The 25,915-nt window shown below is 37.0% G+C and overlaps 2 protein-coding genes across 3 annotated transcripts in view; one reads left to right on the forward strand and one right to left on the reverse strand.

Moving 5' to 3' along the window:
* Positions 1-150: 150 nt before the first annotated feature.
* On the reverse strand, positions 151-3,519 carry cd93 (CD93 molecule). The gene has a single exon (XM_082143279.1). The coding sequence runs from the start codon at positions 3,294-3,296 to the stop codon at positions 1,632-1,634; it is 1,665 nt and encodes a 554-aa protein (XP_081999405.1). The 5' UTR covers positions 3,297-3,519; the 3' UTR covers positions 151-1,631.
* A 4,329-nt stretch (positions 3,520-7,848) lies between these two features.
* The window catches only part of LOC309479242 (calpain-1 catalytic subunit), a 44,312-nt gene continuing 26,245 nt past the window's right edge, over positions 7,849-25,915 (forward strand). The window contains exons 1-22 of one of the 2 annotated variants that reach the window (XR_014199176.1): positions 7,849-7,989; positions 8,683-8,956; positions 9,130-9,202; positions 10,619-10,737; positions 10,882-11,015; positions 11,203-11,377; positions 11,536-11,607; positions 11,923-12,008; positions 13,334-13,405; positions 14,563-14,723; positions 16,880-17,040; positions 17,184-17,195; positions 17,287-17,492; positions 17,680-17,731; positions 20,925-20,993; positions 21,078-21,135; positions 21,232-21,293; positions 21,439-21,507; positions 22,056-22,134; positions 22,383-22,499; positions 22,879-22,931; positions 23,062-23,200. Coding sequence is in view for 1 of the 2 variants with exons in the window: in XM_082143246.1 (XP_081999372.1) it covers positions 8,708-8,956; positions 9,130-9,202; positions 10,619-10,737; positions 10,882-11,015; positions 11,203-11,377; positions 11,536-11,607; positions 11,923-12,008; positions 13,334-13,405; positions 14,563-14,723; positions 16,880-17,040; positions 17,184-17,195; positions 17,287-17,492; positions 17,680-17,731; positions 20,925-20,993; positions 21,078-21,135; positions 21,232-21,293; positions 21,439-21,507; positions 22,056-22,134; positions 22,383-22,499; positions 22,879-22,931; positions 23,062-23,088 (2,106 nt within the window). In the remaining variant the exon portion in view is untranslated. Of the gene's footprint in view, positions 7,990-8,682; positions 8,957-9,129; positions 9,203-10,618; positions 10,738-10,881; positions 11,016-11,202; positions 11,378-11,535; positions 11,608-11,922; positions 12,009-13,333; positions 13,406-14,562; positions 14,724-16,879; positions 17,041-17,183; positions 17,196-17,286; positions 17,493-17,679; positions 17,732-20,924; positions 20,994-21,077; positions 21,136-21,231; positions 21,294-21,438; positions 21,508-22,055; positions 22,135-22,382; positions 22,500-22,878; positions 22,932-23,061; positions 23,212-25,915 lie in introns of those variants that run through there. The other variant, XM_082143246.1, reaches the window with a different exon arrangement.

The following is a 25,915-nucleotide window of genomic DNA, read 5'->3' on the forward strand; positions in this document are numbered from 1 at the left end:
TGTTCTATCAGTGTTCTAGAGGTTAGAAATTTTTTACAGTGTACCACATACTTATCAATATACTTGACCTTTACTTAATAAAATTAACAAAGTATATTCTTCTTTTTTTTAGGGTAGCCCTGTCAAAGAACAAATCTTTAGATCACTGAAAACAGTTAAATGTAGCTTTATTTGTTCTACCACTTTTTTTTCTTTTTTTTTTTACAACAATAGCTACATCGTGTAGGCTTACTTAAAACAACAACAACAAAGTATTTATATATTTACATTTAGTGCCAGAAAGAAATAAAGTTCACTGAAAAAACATTGCCCTTTTGTGACAACTTGTTCAAATTGTATCATGATGGGTCCTGTTCAATTAAATATTATTGTAAAGGCTTTACAGCAAGACAATTATCAAACAAAACAATAAAACAGAAAACAGGTAAAAGACATAAACTGTATTTAAGGTAAATGGTTAAACAAAAGTTGACATCACATGTAACTTGCCCCTCCCTGACAGAAAAACACCCTGAAAAAGAGGTCATCTATTTGTTAAAGTATACCTTCATTATTGACCCTTGCCTTAAAGTATCCTGTGTGGTTTTATTATGCTAGATTTTTTATTCAACATATGTGGTAACAAAAAATATGATAATTATGAAATCTGAAAAAATGTCACCGTCTGGATGTCCAGTAAAGAGCACATTCAGGGCTTTTCAGAGATAGGCTACCAAATGTTTGGAGGTTTCAACATGACAACAACATCTCCTTGGTCTTTAAAAATTATTTAGTAATCAAATGAAGCACTCTTTTTGGACATATGATAATATTTGTCATTATCATTTAAATCTGACTAATTTTCAAACTGTTTATCATAAATCAACATCTCAGGAAAATGTTCATCAAAATATGACTTTCTGTTACAAAAGAGTGCATTGATTTCATGCATGTCCTCTGTAGAGACACCAGGACTTAAAGCATGTTTATCAGGCATTCATGGGAGACACAAGTGAATAGGGAGTAAATTATATATAAATATTCATATGAAATATTAGATATTATGAAAATGTTGCCAATTATTTCTCCCGTTATTAGACTCCTGTTTTCATTAGGCCTACATGTTGTCCCAAGAACACATTAATATGCAAATCAGATACAGTATAAATTATTGATTGGGACTACCCCATTTATGGCCATTTTACCCATATTGCATAAAGCAAAATGGTATTCATTCCGTTATTTGTTTCATAGTTGAGAATCACCTTTATACTAATTTTGGTTAAAAACAATTCTGACCTAAAAAATGTATAAGTGAATTAATATATATATATATATATATATATATATATATATATATATATATATATATATATAAAATCCCTTTGTTTTTGCCAGTAATTTCACATCTTTTCATTTGTGCCTGGTGTCCACAGAGGACATAGCATAACATATGAACAAAAAATGCCCCCAATTTTATTTTATTTCAATTTTTTTGTAATGCTCTAAACAATGTTATGACATGAAAAAATAAAAAAATAAAAACGTTTAAAAGTTCTGAACTGGTGTTTGAAACTGGTGTAGATAACATTGTATTTCTATTAAATATGATGCTGACAGAAAACAAGTATTCACACTTGGAATAGTTACATTTAATTATTCAGTTGAATGTTGCTTTTTTTCCGTTCTTTGTCCAATCCAGATGAAACCCAGCAGTAGTTGTCAGCGGTGGTATTTTTCAAAGTGGCTTTTTTTGAACGTTTCCATAAAACGACAGATATGACCGCAATGATTGAAACCAATGCAAAAACTGAAGCTAACACGCACACCAATATCCAAGAACTACCGAGGAAACTTTCTCTGCGTTTAGTGGAGTCCACTTTAGTGTTTGTCTTGTTAAGTGGAGGGGGGTTGATTGTTGTCGACTCAAAACTGACAGGTAAATGACTCAATTTAGTGGTGAACTCTTCTCTATGAACTGGAGGAGGAGTGTTTTGTGGATTCTCAGTGGGATCCTGGATGCAGCTGATGCCATTTTTAGCCAAAATGAAGTTTTCTCTGCATGAACATATGAAACTACCTTCAGTATTGAGGCAGATGTCTTCACATGGATTAACGTTACCAAGACATTCATCTATATCTGTACATATCCCTCTATCTGATAATAAAACGAAACCTGCGTGGCAGTAACAAGAGAATGAACCCTGCGAATTGAGACAGCCCTGCTCACACCTTGATTCGGTGCATTCGTCCACGTCTTTACATTTGCCAGCAAAAAGCCTGAAACCTGGGTTACACTCACAAAGAAAGCTTCCCGGCGTGTTGTGACACCTGTGTTCACCGCAGACATGCTGATGACATTCATTGATATCAACGCAGGTGATGTTGTCTTTAGACAGCTGAAATCCGTCCGCGCATCCGCATGAAAATCCAGCAGCTGTCGGAATACACTTTGATTTGCACGGTGAATTTTCGCAGGTGTTTCTGAGAGCACAACTTACTTGATCATCCATCAGATAATAACCCTCATAACATTCACAACGAACACTTGCTCCAGCAGTTTCTGAACAATTGTGCTCACAGCCTCCGTTTTTACGCGCACAACTTCTATTATCTCGAGCACAAAAACGCTCTGAATTTGTCCAGCCAAAAATGTCATCTTTGTTGTCACAAATTGAGATAAAGGATTCTGCATCTTCCGACCCGCCGCACAGTATTTCAGCCCATGTCCCGTGTGGTAACATCGCCAACTTTTCACTTTGAGTTTGCGGTTTGTCTAAGAAGAACGGAAGATTGTACTTGACATGACCTGGTTTTTCCATCACTATAGGGTTGCACCTGCCTTTGGAAAGAAATTTACATATATAAAATGCACTTTCTTTACATGAGCCATCTGTCCACTTGAGATCATCAGTCAGCGAAATCGACACGCATCTTTTTTCCGTGCACGTGCTCAAAGGTTCCTTTTTCCAATTGGAATATTTGGACTCGCTTGGCTCTGACGTCCATCTGAAGCCGTGCAAGTGCTCAGTGTTATCAGTGCAGCGTCCTTTCCGCAACGCAAGTCCGATCCAAAGTTTCGAGTTAAGGATCCTGTCTTCTGCTGCTAGAAGAGCTGATTTCACGCTCTGAAATTCATTGTCATTTCTCATTGTAACCAAATTGCCGCCATTATTGACACAGTTTTCTAAAGCTTCTTCAAAATGCTTCTCCTTCAAATGCAATGTGAAGCAAGCCTCGGCTGTGCAGGTTGAGATCACCCGGTCAGTTCCGTCAGCGACAAAAAAGGACAACATCAGAATCAGTACACGCATCATCCCGCCACTTTCATTAATGTTAAAATACTTTTCGCTTTGAGCAGAAATATTCAGTTCATCTCAGAGAATGGAGAAAGAGTTCTTCATAGGAATTCCAAGACTCAAACTAATGCATCCTGTTTAGTGAATAACCTACAACGGAAATAATGTTTCATTTGTGTCTTCTCAGGGCGAGTTCCTGACGCCAACAAAAAACAACTGACCAGGCTGCTCATTGTTTTGACTACTTTCCCAGATGTATCAGCCTATGGCCGTTCAACAACGTGACACCAGTCCCATTTTAGATTTAGACTAATATCCATGTTTCATGCTGTTATAGTTTCTAATGAAGAATCACATTCACACCATATTACCCAGGACAGATTCATAATTTAGTTTACCATGAGTAATAAGTGCCTAAGGTTTGTCAAGTATCAAACAAATACATCCTGATCCGTTCTTGTGTCATCAATATTAAACAATAATAATCAGACAAACTGGGTGAGTAGAAAATCCATATCTTTTCATTAATCATAATTCACAAATTAATGTTATCAAAAAGAGGGCACAAGTTGTGTATTATGTTGTCATTATCAAACAACATAATTCTATTGCATATATTTTTAATTAATAGCACTTTATTTTATAGTCCTGTTCCGCATGTAGGCCTATGTACTTATTATAGGCTAATTACAATAACCGTAATAACTATACTAACCCTGAATCTACCCTTAAATCTAACCTTAACCCATGTAGTTACCTTATATTACTCCAACCCTTTAGGACAACAGGGCAAGTTGGCACACTTTTTACTTTTTTAAAAATATTTTTATTTTTATTTTCTGGAACAAGATATAGTTCATTGCGGCAGTGGCTCAGTGGTTCATGTAGATTGTCTACAAACCGGAAGGTTGGTGGTTCAATCCCCGGTTCCACCTGACCAAGTGTCGAGGTGTCCTTGAGCAAGACACCTAACCCCAGCTGCTCCCGACGAGCTGGATCGCCTTGCATGGCTGACACCGCCGTCGGTGTGTGAATGAGTGAGTGAATGGGTGAATGTGAGGCAATATTGTAAAGCGCTTTGGTGGCCATTGGGTCTGTGAAAGCGCTATATAAATGCAGTCCATTTACCATTGCACAAACACTGACATTTTTGTGCTGATAGCCTTTTATCGGTTATTCAGCAGTAAACTAAACTAAACAATTGAAAAAGTTACAAAATAGCAGCTATGATCTAGGTGTTTGAAACTAACATACAAAACCACTGCTATAGAGAATACTATAATTCTGCACATTTTTCATTCATTTGTGTAACTAAACTTTTAATTAAAATAGTCAGTAACATAATGCGCTGTGCATGAGACAACCCTGAATTTAACATTTAATACATACTGCATACTCAGCCACAAAGGTTATGATCTTGTACACAGAAACAAACACACAACATGTCTTGCCATTGTGTCTGTTGCCTGCCTGATGCTGATAAATCTAGCCATGGATCACATCCTGTGTTTGTGTTGAGCAGGGCAGCGCCTCCATATGAATGGCAGGAAATGACCTAAGACACCCTTCCGGTGGGCCCTTAAGACCCTGTGTCGATGCATTGAAGTTGCTTTTTTTCGTAGTCATTGGGAATTGTACTCTTTCCTACTATTTTGCGTTATACATGGTGTTGGAACTTGTGAAAAACATTGTCTTCACTGCATTAATACAAGTTAGCACAACTGTGATGATAAGGAACTTCATCAAAAATGCAAAGGGCATATTCCATTTCAGTACAAAGATCAACCCATTGTCTCTCCCCAAATATCTCTCACTCTTTTAAAACAGAAAACTTCCACAGACAAAGAAACATCTGCTGTCCGTCCCATGAGCTCTGACTTGTAAACAGACAGTTTCCTTCCTCTGTAGTATATTTTCTTATCAGGGATCTGCTTGTTGTTTGAAAGGTTTTTTTTTGTTGTTGTTGTATAATACCCTTATCACACATTTTCAATCAATTTTGCATCTACCTGCTGGTGCAAAAGACTACCCAGCTATCAAAAAGTAATCTATTAGATGTTGAATAGACGTACATCTTCAACGTCTAATTACGACTTTTCAACATTGAAAACAGATCAATCTTGATCGTCTTGATGGAATATGTAGATGTCTTAGATGATCAGTTGAAAACACGTACAAACAGTCCGGCCGAAACTACTTAGTTGAAATCACGTCGTAAACCAGTCCAAGGCGGACTGACTTGTTTTCAACCATATTTCAACGTTGAAAGACTGGTGAGCATAAATATTAAATTCAAAATGTATTGTTGAATTTCTGCAAGACTTCTTAGCCTATCAATAAACAAAACAAAAGTCACCTTGAAATTAAAATTGATGATCCAATCAGTTCCCGATGGACAAAATCAAGTCCCGCCCTACTTTTTTTCTTGTTCGAGAAACAATCACTTTGATATAGCCAAGGCCTACATCACAACAGGAAAGAAAAGACAATCCCAACTTCTGTTTCACGCAGACTTTAAAGGCACCATGATTCAAAAATGGACAGAGATCTGAGCACCTTGTATATTTCAGGTGCTGTGTTCGTGTTTTTCTGCTTCTCTTTTTCAGTCTCTTAGCTGGCAGGAGCGTCAGTGTGTGTGAGCATGCCTGACCCCCCTTGCATCTGAGGAGAGCTATTATCTTCTTTTATGGATTTTATTGAAACACAGATGTTTTAATCGTTGTTTTAATATTAAAATTAAAATATTAATATTGGCTGTCTCAATCACAAAATGATCCCAGTGCACTGAAACGTTCATTCCCTAAAAAGTCCCACAATGCACGCACTGTGAAAACCAGGGAGATAATGTCGGAAAGATATCAGTTCTGCTTTTGTTCATAAACACCAGTAGTGATGTTGTACAATGAGGACGTTTTCATGCTGCTGGAAATAGAGTAATCAGTGTCCCAATGTGTAGTGAGCAGGGTCCTTACTGTCCTTACCAGTGCCTGAATTCATGTACACGATATAGCCTGCTGATTCACGACCCCGGAAGCTATAGGGAGCATGGTCGGCTAGTATAATAGCCTCAAAGATGTATTAATATTCTTTATACATTTTGTGTTTATTGATTCTAATATTGTTGTTCCTCCTGCCTTCATTAGGGGATAGCGTAGTCAGTTTGAGTTACTAGTACTACATTATCATGAAGATATTGATGTTGAAGATATTGAATGATTACAGGTGACAATGGGAGTGAAACCATAGAGTGAAACTCACTAATTTAGTGTCAGTGACCTCTGGTGGAGAACTGGTGACATGATGGCTGTGAATATCAGTTTTTACCAATCAATTTAATGTGCATTTTATTATGACTATGGAAGACAGCAGAGAGCATTTTGTTATTGAGAATGCAGAAGGAAATGTTAATCTGAGTATTTATCACTCACAAAAAACAAACAGTGATGAAGATATTGACCAGAAATGCTCACCTTATAGCTTGTGCCCTGTGAACCTTTGAGTGGTCTTATACTCTGTCTCTGAGGGTCTTGTTCATAATTATTATAATTTTTTTAAATCCTATAGCTCAAATATTAGAGTGTTGACGCTTGCAACGCCAAGGTCATGGGTTCGATTCCCAGGGAAAGCAAGAATTGATAAGAATATATATGTGTGAACCTTGAAATGCAATGTAAGTCACTTTGGATAAAAGCGTCTGCCAAATGCATAAATGTAAATGTAAGTCCACATTTTAATGACTCTTTTGTGGTTATTTGTAGCCAACATTAACACATCTGCTTATTGTGACGTTTAAAAAATGGTTAAGCCTACATGGTTGGTTTTACCACAGATGGTTTTAAAGCTTTTAAAAGATATTTGCCTTGGTATATTTTTTTCCAAAGTAACCTCACAGATTGCACATTCTTCTGCAGTAGACAACATTTGAAGTGGATCAAAACCTTTCATTAAAGTTATACATGAATTTTGAACAATACCCGTTCTTGTCTTAGGACAACTTTGATGAACTTTTTTGATCCACTTCAAATGCACTGTAGTTTGGCACAAACTACTCCTCTCTTTGTACAGAGACAGTTCTTTATCTGACTTGACTGGTTTTCATTTGCATATACTGTATTGACACAATGATTTAAATACCTAACATACCTGGCTGGAGTGTTCATTTATCAAGAAATGTCTCATACTCTTACTTACTATGGCCATCATTTATATATTTTATTTAAATTTTATACATCATTAAATAAATAAATAAATAAATAAATATAAATTGTAATTCATGATCATTATAATGATGAAGGCTGCAGTAGAATTCTACATTCAAAGCAAGTCCAGGCAGGATAAACTGGTTTCTGCTGCACTGAATGCATTTTTGGAGGCCTTGCATAAACCAATACTATAAAAGCAAACTAAACTGTAATAGAGTATCTAAAAAAAACCAGCATGTATTTTATAATATGAAAATAATAATAATAACTTGCTAATGTGAAACATGTAGACCAATGTTTTGTCCTTTGGCAAATGTGGAGGATTTCAGTGTCTTATAATGAAAAAGATCCAGATGAGTTCAGATGAGTTTCTGTCAATCACTTTTTTGTTATAAACACCTACGCTGGGTGGGGCAGGGCTTCTACAAGTGTTTATAAGTAAGGCAAAAGTGTGTAAAGACGGAGAAGATTACCAGTCACTTGGGTGAAAATTCATTGCATCTCTGAAGGTATATATAATATATATGTATTATTCATGTCAGTAATGCAATAAGTTAAAGCTCAATAGTCTCATTGGAAGGGAAGACCTATTCAGTTTGTAGATACAAACTAATTGATTTTAAAAAACACTTTATGGATTGTATACTTGTATGAATTTAATTACTTTGTCTTTAGTCTGTAACATATGTAAAATAAAGTACCACTGTACATTTACATCTGTAGATGTTGTGCTGTAAGGATTTATTATACTGTGTTTATGTATGTTTTATGTCTGTATTCCCGCAGCATAAACAGTTGAGCATTGTGCAAACAATAGGTTTGATAAAATGTATACTTTGAATGAAATGAAAGTCATTTGGGTAAAAGCCTCAAATGGCAACTGTAAAAGTTACAACACAGAAAAATCAATAAAAGGATGGGTTCTGTTTAGGTTTAATCGAACATGTGAACAACTATATTCAAAGACTCTTAGCACGCATACCACGAGAACAGTCATAGAGCTGTAAGATGAACAGACACATTGATCTGTCAGGGTAAACATTGACCTTCCTCTTAAAATAAAGATTGCGGCTGGTATTTCTGGTGGCAGGGATGGCACAGGTTGTCAATGGGAACTGGTGAATATGAATGTGATAGAGGTAACCTTTATTAAAGCAATGTAATATCTTTGTATTGTTGTTGTAATTTCCTCTTTTTAATAGTAAAGAAATCCAGACAGATTTCAAAATGCCTCCTCCAGCGGTTCCACACGGCATGTGCCTAAAAGTCATGGATGACCGCAACATGAAGGGTGGCATGGGCTCTGAAACAAATCCTTTGAAGTTCATGGATCAGGACTACTACTTTTTACAAGAGTACTGTCTTAAGACAAGACAGAGATTTGTTGATGAGTTTTTCCCGCCAGACCCTCGTTCCATTGGCGAAGGGCTGCTGGAGCCAGAAGTCATGGCCCGAGTGGAGTGGATAAGACCATCGGTATGTAATCTATACTTCATCTTTGACGTGTTCTGATAATAATGCACACCTAAGTAGAAGTGTAAAATTTAAAAAGAATTTAAAAGACACTACTAAAAACAACTTTCAATCACATCCCTTTCACAGAATGCATCAGTTGCCAAATACTGAAGATATTACTTATTTTCTTTCAGAAATTGTATCCAGATAAAGCTGAATTTGTTGTAGATACAGTGTCCAGGTTTGACTACGCCCAAGGGAATATAGGTATGTCTGGGTAACCACAGTATTGCTGTTTTAGACACTTAAAACATGGGTAGGCAGTTTTGGAGATGCTAGCAATAGCATGTTAGCTTGGAAGGCATCCAACCCTCCCTTCAGAGCTTCTCCAAAACCACGCCTCCTTCAAAACACATGAACGCGCAAAGCCAGAGAGTCATTAGAGACGGCATTAAATTACCTCACGTCTCAAAGCACATAACACTGCAATAATACTGAACGTAAACAACTTACAGAGCTCTTACTTGTACCACCTTATTGATGCAAATACCTGTACATTTCGGCGTTGATAGTGTTGCCATAGAAAGAAACAGAAATAAAAAGTAGAACGTCACGGATTGCCATCTCGGTAATTATGCAGCATAAACTCGTTGTTTTGGTTCAGGAGGAACTGTAAAAGTAAAAACAGCGGCTGCTGTTTCTTTGCAGCGCTTTGGCTGTCTGTCTACAACTCATGTTGACATGTGATGGAAATACAGGCAGAAAGGTCACCCTATCATTGCATTTTGTACATTTTTAAACTTAGACCACTTCAATTATTGATTGCTATCAAGAAGAGAAGGGAGTTTCAACAAGTATAAAATAAATTGCCTACCCTTAGCAAAAGTTTAAAAACTACACTTGTTTAAAACTCAGTAAATTCTAGTGCATTGGCACCTACTGCCACCTAGCGGCAAAAATACATAACATTTTTCCAATAATAGATTAGAGGGGCTATTGAGACAAAGCGACCTGCTCTGTGTAAATAAAAGCTTAGCCTATATTTAAGCCAAGTAACCTTATTGTATTTTGTACAGATTTGCATATTATTCTTTTTCTGCCCTCTGAGCAACAAAATAGATGGTGCTATAATAAGTGCATTAGAGTCTTAAATTCCTTTTCCCTTTCAAATCCTTGTAAGCCCCAAGAATCATACATCTGATTTTGTTTGCCTGCAGGGAAATTTTATCGCCATTTTGAACTTTCTGGAAAAACGATTTTATGGTTCGATGGTTCGATTTGCACAAAACTTGGCATGCATTATTCCAAGACCCTCATGACAAAATGTTATCGGAAGAAACATAATTTTATATTGCACTTACAATGTAGTTTTATATAATTTGTTTACAATTTATCCCAATAATATTGAAAACATATTTGTCAATTTGTGTGATGTGGTATATATAGGCTACTGCTGTCTAATTAAAATTAAGAGACAATATTATTTGTCTTTTATAATATAATAACATATCTATAAAGACACACTTAAAGACTTGTTGTATTTGAAAAGATGCATGGCAACATCCCTATATCCTTTAGTCCGAGCCATTGAAAACTAGAAGACATTTTTTTTTTGTTGAGTTGTGTAATATGTAAGATATCCTATAAAATTTACTGTTCCAATTTGTGTGTTTTTTTCTTCAGGAAACTGCTGGTTTCTGGCCTCTGTTGGGGCTCTAACATTTCAAAACAAATTATTACAGAAGGTCGTCCCAGACAGACAATCGTTCAGCCACAATTATACTGGTTTATTTCACTTCAGGGTGAGTTCCTTTTAATTCATGCCATAATTTCCAATATTTAATTTTTTCCACTATTTTGATCATATTATCTAGAATCGAAACCCCAAGCAATATTTATTCCTGTTAGTTTTTTTTACTCAGTGTTCTGCTTATTTAAACTTACAGTTCTGGCGGTTTGGGAAATGGTACGATGTTGTGATTGATGACAAACTGCCAACAATCAACAGCAAGCTGATTTTTGTCAGATCAAAAACATATAATGAGTTCTGGCCAGCCTTGCTGGAGAAAGCGTATGCAAAGTAAGTGCCTGTACATCTTTTAGTGACTTTATAAAAAAATAATTTCAAGTATATGTAAGCAATTGTGCTGTCGTATTCAATATAAGCACGACTGTAATTCAACCTGTGATTAATGTACTGTATTAGTCTTCAAATTTATGTCTATAACATTGCAGCATATAATTTAGAGTTTGAATGACTGTTACAGGGTGTGCGGCTCCTACGCTGACATGCACTATGGCCGGGTATCCGAAGCTCTCATGGATTTCACCGGAGGGGTTCATATGCACTACGAACTGAAAACGGCTCCAACTGATTTGTGGGAGATAATGTACCGTGCTTTCCAGTCAGAAGTCCTTATGGGCTGTGAAACTCCAGCAGGGGTAAAAACAAAAAAACAACAACAAAAAAACAACAATATTTTACAGGGACATTTTAATTTGTGGGATTCCAAAAAAACACTTACAGCACATTTTAAGCAATGACTTTTACACCACACCATCTGTCTTCTGATAATTTTTCTCTGTTTCCACATAATCAGAAAGAGAATGAGGAACGATTACCAAATGGCATTGTTCTGGGCCACGCTTACACTGTGACAAAGGTTTACCAGGTAAGACTGCACAAAATCAAGTCTCAGCACGCATCAGATTCAAATTAGGTCTCAAGGTAAATATTTTAGGGACAAAAGATAATGGAAGCCAACCAACTTGATACTCACCCATGCTTTACATGTTTGTACATGATTTGGCCTATTTTGCATTATCTTAGTGTTTGTTCTGCTCGGTGCTCAAATGTGACAAATCATTAAAAATAAACATTCATTTTACTTCAAAATTCTGTTAAATGACAAAATAAAGCTACTAAAGGCTAAATCTACTGGTAACATCAGAAAGATCTACAAATTATTTAAAATCATGCTCCACAGGTCATGTGTGGTAAATATCCAGTTCAGCTGGTGAGATTGTTCAACCCATGGGGAGGCATTGAGTGGAATGGAGACTGGAGTGACAAGTAAGAACTGATTTTATTTAACCACACATTCTCTTTTTTTAAAAAGTCTGTTGTGGAAATTTCCTATTTGCAACAAATTTGATTCTTATGGATAAACCCCTTGAGATGCACAATCTTGTTTTCAAGAGGGTCCTAATATACAATACACAAAACACAAAAAAACTACAAGATAATTAATACACAAGAATTGCAAACCGTTAATAAACACAACCAATAAATTACAACAAACAAATGTTTGTAACGGTGCAGTGTAGTTGAATCTAAAGAGGGATGCGTGGCACAGAATGACAATGAAACATGAGGTTAAATAAACAAAGAAATCAAGTCAACTCTACACATCTACCATAACTTCAACGACAAACAGAGATCTAAACATTACTTGAACATGGCAATGTTTGCCTAGCAATAATATATACAGTATATAAACATAAATATAACATAATCTAAAGCATGTACAGTATGAAGAAGGGTGGTAAAGCCAAGAGCAAGCGGCCCTAGGATGGGCGACCCGGAGATGGATGGGACTGCTCTTCAGGAGACGGTGACCGCACCGCTCCCTCCCCCGGAAGAGGGCCTGGTGGAAAATCCTTGTTTTCCTTTTGTTTTTGTTCCGCCGCTGGCCTCAAAACCAGCGGAACCCAAATTTTCAATAAAAGAGCAGTTTCTTCCATCTCTGGGTCCGAAGAAGGCCCCGGAGAGCAGTGGGGAGAGAGAATCCTCACCACTCTCATCTGCCTCTTCTATCTCTTCTAATGTATTATTATTTTTAGGTACTTTGATAACAGATTATAAATTAATATTTCAAATACTTAAACAATAACACACATTATTAATATAGGTCTATCATTTTGTTGATCAAGAATGTCACCTTCTTTATAAATTGGAGTAATACAAGAATACTTCCATATAGTCAGTGGATCAGCCAGTGGATACATGAGGATACATCATTTTATGTATTATTAAGACTGAGCTGATCAATAATATTCAAAACTTCTGTAGGTATTTTAGTAAAAGAAAAAATACGATATAATTGTATAATAATAGTAGATTATTGAAGCTATTAATATAAGAATGATCAGATGTTAGAACAGACTGTATAATTTTATAAAATTTACAGCAATAGATAGGGAATCATAAATTATATCACACAATAGTAGCAGTTAAACACAACTAACTTTCAGAACAACAGGCAGTGAAAACATTCAACAACAAATTGTTATACTTTTCACAGTTCTCAACAAACAAAAAAGTTTGTGAAATTATTTGGTTATTGCACAGTCAAAATGATCCTTTATTGTGATGTATGTTTTACATAATTCTTTCAGATCACCCTTGTGGAACACAGTGAGTGATGAGGACCGTAAACAACATCTTCTGGACGAAAATGGAGAGTTCTGGTGAGTATGAACCATGTTTTAAAAAAGATTCTTAAAGGGGTCATATAATGTCATTTTTGTACAAGCTAATATGATTCTTTAGGGTCTAAATTAAAAGTTTGTAATATACTTTAATTAAAAATTCTCATTAGTATTGTAAGAAAACACTAATTTTATCTGGTCAAACACAGCTCTGTTTTCAGCACGCCGTTTAAGTGCATGTGTCTTTAAATGATAATGAGCTTTGCTCACCCCGCCCCTCTGTTCTGTGCATACACTGTTTGTAACACAATAACACAATAACCATAACGCGTTGCTCATTATAAACATGGGATTATGAATTATATTGAGAACGTCGTACATAGAAAACATGCTGTAATGTACCCTGAGTGTAAAAATAGCCGCATTCATCGTGAAGCGTGCAGCTAGCGATTTGCAAAGATTAATATAAATATTAATATAAAGGTTAATAAAACGTTACACTCACTTCAGTTCTTCTGGAGGTGCAGCAGGAACACGAATAGTTGGTAGCCTACTGATCCTTTTTTCAGGAGCAGCTTCTTAGCAAATAACCAGCTTTACTGACCCTCGTTTGTAAAGCAGTCTGGTGTGTGAAATGATTCGCGCAAACATGAAAGCATTGACGTTGATCGTGAGTAATATTCCCTTCGAAAACAAACTCAGCCACTGCGTCTTCAGCTGTACGGATTTAGGAACATCAATATGACTGCTGTGTTCATTATTGCACCGAAGAACAGAACACCACAATAATTTAGACGCCATTCTACTCATTGCTCCAGCTATCAACACTGAACACGCCGGTCGGCGCGGGCTATGATTGACAGCTCGCTCACGAGGGCGCGAGGGCGGGTCTGTGTTGAAACGCTCCTGTCAATCAACCATCGTGGGAGGGGCGTCGATTTTGTGACGTCACAAAATCGAACAGCTTGATTTGAGATGGGAGGAAACAGAAGATTAAAAAAAAAAAACACTGGATGGATTTTTATTATTTTATGATGGTTGTGTACAGGCACTGCCAACACACATTTCAGTACAATCAGCTTGTAAAAGTGCATGTACCATTATATGACCCCTTTAACGGATACTAAAACATGAATTACATATTATCTAGGATTTACATATGAACTTTTTTTTTTTTTTTTTTTTTTTTTTTGCAGGATGTCAATGAAAGATTTCCGTAGAACATTTGACAACATGGATATCTGCTGTTCCTGTCCTGATTTTCTGGAAGAAAAGTCTGTATGTCACTGGATTTCCAAGTTCCACCATGGCAGCTGGGTTCCTGGGAGTACAGCTGGAGGCTGCATGAATCATTCAGGTGCTTTTCTTTCATTAGTGGTGCCAAAGGCAAGGCACTACTATTGTTATTGCTCATACTTATTATTATTATTATTATTATTATTTCGTGGAAAACTTTGACGAGCCATAGCTCCGAGTGAGGATTTCACAGAAACGTGTGATTTACCACATTTGAAGAGGCTGGCAGGCTCTGTAAGAACATACCTCACAATGAGGTAAAAGTTGTGACCCTGGGGGGCAGGAGCTGCCCAAAGTTGCCCCACTGACTTACTATGGTGTAGGACGGCCCATGAAACACACATGTTTTTCCTAATATGGTAAATTGCATAGGGATTTTGAATTGAACATAACTCTGGATCACAGTGTCATAGAGATCACTCTTGAAAATAGATCAAAGGGATATCTTTGGATAGAAGTTTGGATAGAAACATGAGGGTGGTCTCGTTTGACTCGGGTCAGCAAACAGCCAATCATGAGACACCTTCAACACTTCCTGGCCACACCCTAGCAACCATTGTCAAGCACCCTAGCAACCCAAATCCAAAGAGGGATATCTTCCATTCTGAATGTCATAGAGGCATGGGAGTTGGTTTATCATTCATACTGACAAGCAGCCTTTGGAGTATCATCAATGACAGCTGCCAAGCCACTCCCTAGCAACCAAATAGAGTACCCTAGCAACCGTTTTGCAAGACCTATATCTCTGCATCAGAACATCATATAGATATGGGGTTTGGCTCTTTTGACTCGTGCTATCAAACAGGATTTCCAACATGCTACACATGCTAGCTGTGGATAGCTACATGCTAATTGCAATTAACTTAGGGTTAAACACATGGTTCCAATTACGTGGGAGCCAGTGGGAGCTGAGCTCCCATAGAGAGAGGATGAGCTCCCATGAAAGCAGTAAAATCATACACCTGTGGGGGTCTCTAAAAATCATCAGCACCATTATTTTAAATTTACAAATAAAGCACTTTTTCCTTCAGACTACTGTAGCGTGACTTAACAGACTGGACAAGATGCCAAACACCACCAAAGATGCCAAACACGGATCGTCACCACACTACATCCTTATGCTTCGCTTTCTGCCAGGACTTTTACTGACTTTTCTCAACTCACAGAAGTGACATCAACGTCCGATCTAGCAGTAGCATAACCCATCAGGCAAGTGTTATTTTAACATAGGCGTAATTTGCGGGTGGGACATGTCCCCACCACTTTTTGCTAAGGTCGATATTGTCCCCACCATTTTTGAAACATCTCGCGGCACTAATATACCAATACAAATAAATAAAACATCTTCAGTTAACTAGCAGAGCATTAAATTAGTTTGTTTGTTAAATAAGAGGCGATCTAGCGCTGAAATGTGGTGTTTTTTAAATAAAGTGATCAAATTGCTCGTTGCCACTGCGATCAGTGGCGTGGATATTGTGTTCTCTTGTGGCTCGCGCACAGTCTTCACTCGGACGCGCGCTTCAATCCGTTGTGGAGACTCTCTATTCGTTCCGGTGAAATTACAAAACAAAATGCACACAAACGTGTCCTTGCCTGATATACAACCACTGATAAACATAATCGGTTTTGATAATTTTTTTTTTTTTTAAAACCTATACGAGTGCGGATTAGAACCCAGAACCTCTGACACACTTGGCAGAAGTTCTGACGCTGGACCACTTAATCACACGCTTAAAATCATTGTATCTATTTATTTATTCACGTGAAAATTCTCACCACTAACACATTAGACCTCATTAAACGACAAATTAAAACAAATGTACTATTTAAACTGAATTGTGTTAGCAACGCTTTTTTATTAAACATTTTTATTTATTTACATTAGTAAGCCTGCTCATAGGCTACTTTTTTTTTCTTTTTTTTAAAGAGACCCCCACAAAGATGAAATCATAATTCAAACCCTGCTAAACATAAGAACAATTAAAAATGTGCAAGCATCATGTTGGCAACATGATAATCCTACTAGCATTATGTTAATCATGCTAATCATACTAGCAACATGCTAATCATGTCATCATCATGCTAACAACATGCTAAATTTGTTAGCATATTGCACCACTCACATTTTCTTCAGGAAATGTACATTCTAGTTATGATTATAAATCTACTAGTCATCAATGCAAATCTGCTTCTGACACCCATGTCCTGTAATTGTAGACACCTTCTTTACCAACCCCCAGTTTTGGCTGAAGATTAATGAGATGGATAAGGGCTGTGATCAGGGCCAGAGCAATGTTCTGGTGTCCCTCATACAGAAACCTGACAAGAGAAACAGACGCCTTGCTTCACACCATGGCATCGGCTTCTGCGTGTTTGCGGTCAGTATTCACAAAAAAACATAAAAAACCACACACAAAAACAAACAAACGAACAAACAAAAAACTCAATGGCAATAAATATGGTTGTACAATGATGCCATTGTGCTTAGTGTAATCTTTATTTTTGTTTTGAACTTTTACAGGTTCCACCCGAGGCAAGTAAAATAATAAATATAAAGTTTTTAATACATAATACATAAGTTGTCATACCTTTCTGACACGTTTTAGTGTTTAATTATCCTTTAGATGAGATCTGAGGGAAAGTTTGGGTCAAGCTTTTTCTATAGCAGAAAGCCTGTGGCAACAAGCGGGGACTTTCAGGATGCAAGACAAGTGATGAAATTATTCAGACTGGAGCCAGGAGAGTATCTCATTGTACCATCCACTTACATCCCTAATAAGAACGCAGAATTCATCCTGTCCATTCTGTGCCAAAATGAGATAAACATTCAGTAAGTTACATGAAGGACTGAGAGATTGACTATAACTTTACAATATTCAACATTTGAGTAGCCTACTTATTTATGATTGGAAGAATACTGAAAAACTGACTTTATACACTGAAATGTTCACAATCATGTGCTTTATTACACTGGTTAATTTTTAAGTTTTTTTATATGTGGGGTTTTTTTTATCCAGAAAGGACACAGAAAGGACAGAGAAAGATTTTCTTGTGGATCTCGTAGACGAGGTAATAATAAACACACTTATTTTGTAACAGTATATTCCTGAGTTTGTCAATATGTGCAATCATTGAATTAGTTATATTGGTTCTTTCAACATATCTCTGCAATTGCAACTAAACCCTATCTTTGTCTTGTTTTTGTTAACTCTCCTACAAGGGGAATGAAATTAATTGTACAAATAAAGTTAGTATAATTACAACTTCAGAATCTATTACATGAACACTTGTCTCTGCACATTGAATATTACATTATTGTTTATTCTATACAAATATAAATATATTGTTACATAAATTCACATTTTATTCATTTTAAAGGGGTGGTATAATCCCCTTTTCACAAGATGTAAAATAAGTATCTGATGTCCCCAGAGTTTGTATGTGAAGTTTTAGCTCAAAATACCCCACAGATATTTTTATATAGCATGTTAAAGTTGTCACTTTTTGAGGGTGAGCAAAAAACGCACCATGTCTGTCCCTTTAAATGCAAATGAGCTGCTGATTCCGGAACAGAGGGCGGAGCTACAACAGCTTGTGTCCTTTTACCTCACACAGATATGCACTGAAAATTTCAAAACCTTTTAGCCTTTATGTTCAAACTGGAGTCATACAGAGATGGAGAGACTCAAGAATAAATGACAACATGTAGACAACATTTCTGAAAGGTTAGTTGATGAATTTATGTAGCTTATGCTGGGTACACACCAAAAGATAATCGGGCTGATTTTGGGCCGATTTCCCCCCTCCCAACAATCCTAGCTATGTCCCGATTATCTTGATGGTTCTACAGATTATCTTATCAGATTTTCCCTTGGTGTGAGGTGTGTTATGCCTGGCTCACACTACAGAAGTTTTAAAATCCTAACCAATTGTGAAATCTGGTTGCAGCACACACTTACGGAGAATCTTTGCATATTTTCTTCCCTCAAATCTTAAACATGCTCACACTACAAGATTTGAAATTCGCAGCGCATCACACACTACACAATGTTATTAAGATTATCGTGCCAGAGGAAGCGCCTCACGTGATCTCACGCAGGAGATCGGAAGTGGAAAAGTGGATGTAAACAAAATATATGTCCTTCATATCAAGTCATCTTCGTGAAAAGGTTCCCGTGTTCAAAGGAAAGCGAAATCTTTCAAAAATCACATTTTAACATTTAAGGATATTTCTAATGAATAGCGTCAGCGCTGGTCAATACAATAAATCAATGCCATTGATCTCTATGAAGTGAGCATCAGCTTCAGCGTTGTCCATGCGCCGCATTGCTGCTCAACTGAGCCTTGTAAGAGGAGCTCAAAGTTAAAATTAAATATAAAAATAATTAACAGCTTGTTTCAGCATCTGTCTTTGAATGAATCCAAATTTATTTTACATTTTCGTTGAATGAAAGGTTTAATGACTCACTCAAAGACAGACCCTTGCCAACAATGTAACTGGACTGAGTGTCAGCCTGTCTAAAATGCGCTGAGACGAGCAATGCCGATACTGGTGTAATATCCGCAGAAAGCCTCTCGTAAGGTGAGATTCGAGGATCGGAACTAACTGTTATATAACAATGGCCTAACAAGCTTTTTGTAAGGTTTATGTTCTGGTATTATAATATGTGGAGCCTTATTTTGACATTGTATCTTCTGTTTACTCTACTTCGTTTGAATGCGCTTTTTTAGTTTCGTTTCATTACTGAGTGCTGACCACAGTGTAACACTTATTTATTTACCTCAATGGAAATTCCTTCACCACGACAGCCCTACTTGTTTCTTATTGGCTATTGTGACAGTATTGATGTAATCACAATCTTGCTCATCCCGATATATCAAACATGTTTGATATGATCGGGGCGAGCACGATTTGTGTGAGAGCAGATTGGGAGGTGCAAGATTCGATCTGTGAACGAACGCCTCACATTACCAGATAATCTGCGCCGAACATCGTAACCGATCGAGGTCCACGACAAGATTTTTTTCTCCGATTCTCTATGGCGTTCGTGCATAAATCGGCCTAAAACTCCTGTAGTGTGAGCCAGGCATTAGAGTGTCCGAACCTGATCGGAAGAACGTCGGAGCCGCCCCGATCGCGAATCGTATATTCTACATGTTGAATATTTACGATCAGAAATCCTGATGTGTGGGGTTTCTTTTACTGTCTATGGGTGAACCCCGAGGACAAACGCGTGCACGCTCTGGAGATTATCACGTGAAACGAAACAATATCCAGTCAGAAAGCAAGATGATGGAAGACGGAAGCATAACAAACATGGCGTTTTTGAAAAAATGTTTGTGGTCTAAATTTTTCTTTGGCTCACCAAACATACAAGACAGACAAACATACAGACAACATCTCAAACATAGTAAAGGAAATATGAAAAAAGGATACAATGGAAAATATCATAATGAAAATAAATATACTTAAATACATTAAGATAACAACTCATTTGTTGTTGTCACTTGGTTTGGTTAGGGATACTAATGGCATTTGGGATAAAATATATATATAAAAATACTTTTAGGCAGAGGCACTCTGAATCGCCTCCCAGACTTCAGAAGCTCAAACTCAAACTGTCCAGAAATAAGTTTGCGGTTTAAATGGCCAAACCAAGCAGAGAGATGAAAGGTTAAAACACTTTCAATGTGTGTGATGTACACTAGCTCAATAATCTGAGCTCTGACACCCAAACAGTTCACAAAGTCATTGTGAGTCACATTTTGTATCACATATTGAAAATATCCTATCACATTTTGAAAATCTTATAAGATGTAAAACATCTTTTGGTGTGTACCCAGCATTATGTATAGTTATCTTCTAGTCATTGATTAGCATATTCTGTCTTGATAATCTATAAATCGTGATCCGGGGGCGGGGTTTATGTAAATTTTAGGGTTGGCAATGTCACTAACCCGGGAGGAATGTCGTGTAGTCCCTACCAGCCATTTGTTGTAATCCTTAAAAAGCCATTTCTTTAAAAGAAAATATCTCCCTTTGCTTCGAACTTTTCAAGAGCATCGTAACTCTGCAGATGTTGTTTATGCTCAAACAGCAAAATTACACACTAACTAAAGTTTTTAAAGATTTGAGAATCTGATATCATCTGAAAATGGTAAAGGGTAGATTATCAGAGCTCAGAACTCTGCTTTAGAAATGGGAAGTCTAATTGTGATTTTAGCAGTTGCCGATGATACAGTTGTCTCTTTTCTCATTTAGGTCGCATACAACGATAAAGTGGATGAAGGATTGAAAAATAAAATTCGGTTTCGACAATATTCCGATCAGGTAAATATGTACGCTAATATATTATCAAAAAAATAAATTAGCTGCTACGAGCTTCAAACTCTTGAATGTCTTCTTTGGAAACAGTACAAAGTTGTTGATGCTGAGAAACTTCAACAGCTTCTTCATGAAAACCTACTCAGAGGTGAGTGTTTTAAAATCCTGTATGTTCTATGTGAAATATAGCTTAGAAATCTTTAATTGCCTCATAAATCTCACAAATGTGACCTGTACCTTTTAGGAAATAAAAATACTGAAGGATTTGGCCTGGATTCCTGCAGAAGTATAATTGCCATGTCAGATGTATCCTTTTTTCCTTAATTAAAAACGATTAAAAAAAAAATTGTTGAACGATGATATATGATTTATCCCCATCAGTTTATGTTTCCAGTCATACTGTGAAGAAACATGTTTTAGCTCTAGAAATATTTCCTGACAATAAAAATAGTTCTCTGTCACTGGAATACTTCGTGGATCAGAATTTCTTCGTCTGTGGACCCGCATTATGATGTACAAGGTGAGTGGATTTGAGTCTGGAATTTAGCTTTGATGGTTAATTGGTGTATATGACTTTATATATTTAGCTTAACAATTTTAGCTTTCGGCCAAATGGCCATAAGCAGTCTACTTACGACTTACGAAAGTTGTGATGTCGATGGTGTAGCGTAAATATCCGCAGTACGTCACATAAGTTGCGCTTTACACTTAGGTGGAATCCGTATGTTCGTTTGGCCGGAAGCTTACTTCTTTATAAAGTTTTAAATATTAATATTTGTCTTACACAAACTCATCGTTTTGCTTCAGAAGGGCTTTATTAACCCCCCGGAACCGCGTGAAGTTCGTTTATGACGGATGGATGCATGTTTTTGAACTTCAATCTGTTGGTTGCAATCCACTGCCATTTATAAAACTTGGAAGAGCCAGGATTTTTTTTAAATTATAACTCTGATTGTATTCGTCTGAAAGAAGAAAGTAATATACACCTAGGATGGCTTGAGTAAATCAGTTTTCATTTGAAAGTGAACTACTCCTTTAAGACAATTTTTATTTTTAATTTTTTTATAGGAAATCTTCTACAACATGGATTCTTCCAGAGATGGGGTTCTGTCTTTGAACGAGCTGCAAAATGCATTAGAGAAAACAGGTTAAAGCTTATACAGTTTATACTTTGCGGTAGTAAAACGTTGAAAATATTGTAATTTACTTAGTAGTAGAAAAGTGCTCAATATTTGTATGAACTATTTTTTCCAAACATCACTGCTGTGGTACAGTGTATCTGTATAGCTGCCTAGTGACCCCTAAAATTGAAAACAGAGATATTATGATACATATAATATTTTCAATCACACATTGTATAGATACTGTATTTATGTCATGGTTCTTGTGCCCTAGGCATGCATATAAATGAAGACATCCTGAGTCTCATGGTTGTGCGGTATGGTGGTGCTACAGAACAGATCTCTCTGGAGGGTTTCATTTGCCTTGTCATGCGTTTGAACTGCATGGCTAGTGAGTAAGACTAGACAGAAAAGCAATTTGATGTTCTCTCTCTCTCTGACTTCCTTATACAGAAAGCTGGAGCCTTTCTCAGTACAAACACTCACATTCACACTCTCAGTGTAACATCTATGGGCCATTTTAAACTTTCCAATTTAACCAAAGTCCACACCGTGCCGCCCTAATTTGTGTCAGGACTTAAAAAATAAAATAAAAATAATAATAAAACATCAGGGTAAGCTACCAAGAGTTGTTTGTTTATCACACAAACTGGTCAACAAAATTTGTTTTGACCCTTTCATGCTTCTGAAATAGTTTGTGCTAAATATCCTGCAGGTATTTTTTTAAATTATTATTATTACATTTTAACAGCCTTTATTTTCTTCATCAGGAATATTCCAGAGACTCTGTGAAAGTGGGAAGATAACTCTTAATGAGAGTGAGGTAATCCTGATGTAAACATTTCAATTTTTCCATATCTCCAACCACATACTGTACAAGTGTTTCATTTAAAAAAAAAAAAAAAATTCATTCAAAGTTCATCACAACCTATTTGTGTGCATCTGTGTTTTAGTGGATTGGACTCACCATGTACTCATGAGGGAACGTCTGTTTGCCAGGAGGTTTGCCAACAAACGCAAGAACAGATTGGCGGTTTAGACATTTCTTTTTTTCTAAACATTTCTAAACATTTCTTTCATTTCATTTTTTTTATTTTTTATATTAAACTAATAAACAAATTGTGATGCCTATTCACTTATTATCCCTCTAAGAATTAAAATGCTTTTGTTTTTCTTAAAATTATTATTTGATATACACATTTCACATGTGTATACAGAATTACAATTGTGTTTGTAATTCTGTATTTTGTGCAAATATAACTGTTTTAACTCTCTGTTTGAAAAGTGATTAATGTAATGGATGAAATATTTCTCATGTTGACCACCTGGAGTCACTGTTGTCAGATTATTAGGGCCCAAGCCCTGAAAGGGCGAAGGCCCTATTGTTTTCGGTAGGATTATTTATTAGGGCCCAAGCCCTGAAAGGGCGAAGGCCCTATTGTTTTCGGTAGAATTATTTATTATTAGGGCCCAAGCCCTGAAAGGGCGAAGGCCCTATTGTTTTCGGTAGAATTATTTATTATTATTCTTATTCTTATTTTTCTGTCAACCTTTCGGGCACTTTTGAGACCCTTAACGTGCTCGAAAACTCTTGAAACTTTGCACACGGGTCAGAACCCGCGGCCATCAGGGCCGGGCTGAAGCTGGTACCCGGGCGTGGCAGGGGGGCTCGACAGCGCCCCCTTGAACGGGGTCCGAAAACTTGGTCCATAAATCAGACACGCTTGCATGTAATAATATGAAACTCGGTACACATATAGATCTCATCGGGCCGAACAACTTTCGTACTTTTACTTTTTACGCCAGCCCAACAGGAAGTCGGCTATTATGGGTTGTTTGGAAACGCATGCTGTGGAATTTAATGTACTCCTCCTAGGGAATTCATCCATTCGCCTCCAAACTCAGTCAGCATGAAGTCAAGACATTGAGGATGCTAAATTGCGGACAGATTTTTGATATCTCGAACGGTTTGGCCGTGGCGAGGACACAAATTGATGGCGAATAATGGAAACAGGAAGTGTGTTATAACTTCTGCATACATTAACTGATCTTGATTAAACTTCAGCAGTGTGTTCGTTGTAAGAGGCCGATCACATGGATGTGACTATTGTGAGTCAAAGTTATAGCGCCACCAACTGGCAGCAGGAAGTGTGTCCCTTTCAAAATGCTTTGAAATCACCCTCTTATTTTTACCCAATTTGCTTCAAAGTTTATGTGTATAATGTAAACACACGGCAGATGTAGACCTGTGAAAGGATTTTTGATATCTTTAATACTGTTGCCATGGCAACGCTTCAAACTTTAATATTCTTTTTTGATGCTTTTGAGACTCTTAACATACTTGAAATTGGATGAAACTCGACAGACACATCACATTTATTAGCCCGTAGACATGTGCAAAGTTTCAGAAACGGGCGTGGTGAGGGGCTCAGTAGCGCCACCTTTAGTCATAAGTGGGGGGGTTAGTTTTATCAACAACAACAAAACTTGGTATGTGTATTGTTCTCATCAAGACGGACAACTTTCTAATTTACATTAACGATCTCCGACCAACAGGAAGAGAGATATTTTGGTTTGAATGTGGATTTTCTGAAGAATTTTCTCTCCCTCTCTCTGTGTCTCTGTGTGTGTGAGGGGAGGGGGGATTTGACTATTGCTTTTATATTGTTAATCAAGGTTTCAGGGGCTTTTGGGGTCCTTAACGTGCTCAAAAACTCTTGAAACTTTACATACAAGTCGGAACCCCCTGCCATCAGGGACGGGTTGAAGCTGGTACCCGGGCGTGGCAGGGGGGCTCAACAGCGCCCCCTTGAACGGGGTCACAAAACTTGGTCCATAGATCAAACACGCTTGCATGAATTAATTTGAAACTCAGTACACATATAGATCTCATCGGGCCGAACAACTTTCGTGCTCTAAGTTTTACGCCAGCCCAACAGGAAGTCGGCTATTATGGGTTGTTTGGAAAACGCTTGCTGTGGAATGCGAAGTACTCCTCCTAGAGAATTCATCCAATCTCCACCAAACTCGGTGTGCATGAAGTCAAGACATTGAGGATTCTAAATTGCGGACGGATTTTTGATATCTCGAACGGTTTGGCCGTGGCAAGGAATCGAATTTATGGCGAGAAAAGAGAAACACGAAGTGGAATAACTTCTGCATACATTAACTGATCTTGATGAAACTTCAGCAGTGTGTTCGTGGTAAGAGGCCGATCAGATGGATGTAACTATTGTGAGTCAAAGTTATAGCGCCACCAACTGGCAGCAGGAAGTGTGTCACTTTCAACATGCTTTTGACAAAAGTGGGCGGGTTAGTTTTAACTACAGTAAAAAAAAAATAGTTTGTATATTGTACTCATCAAGCCGGACAACTTTCTCATTTACATTCATTAGCTCCGGCCATCAGGAAGTCAGATATTTTGGTCTGAATGTGGATTTTTTTTGCAAAATCAGCCTCTGAATTTTTAGCCACTCCTCTTAAACTATTTATTTTATTCCCACCAAACTTTTTCAACATGATACAAATATATTAATGATGCTAAATTGTAAACGGATATTGAATATCTCAAACGGTTTTGCTATGGCGAGGGATTAAATTAATGTCAAAAAGGAAGCAGGAAACATCTCATAACTTCTAAAAATGTAATTATACACCATTTATTTTTATATAAAATTATACAAATATTAGAACTAAACCCATTTTATTCTGTTTTTGCTATTCAAGGAGTATGAAAAAGTTAAAAACAGGCTATTTAGTGCTATTTGGTTCAACAAAAAAGCAAACATAGGGCTATACTGCCCTCTT

Source organism: Leuciscus leuciscus, assembly GCF_965113295.1.
Source record: "Leuciscus leuciscus genome assembly, chromosome: 17".
Taxonomy (NCBI): Eukaryota; Metazoa; Chordata; class Actinopteri; order Cypriniformes; family Leuciscidae; genus Leuciscus; species Leuciscus leuciscus.

Coding starts and splice junctions, on each gene's coding strand:
- cd93 (XM_082143279.1), bottom strand. CDS start 3,296: ATGATGCGTGTACTGATTCTGATGTTGTCCTTTTTTGTCGCTGACGGA.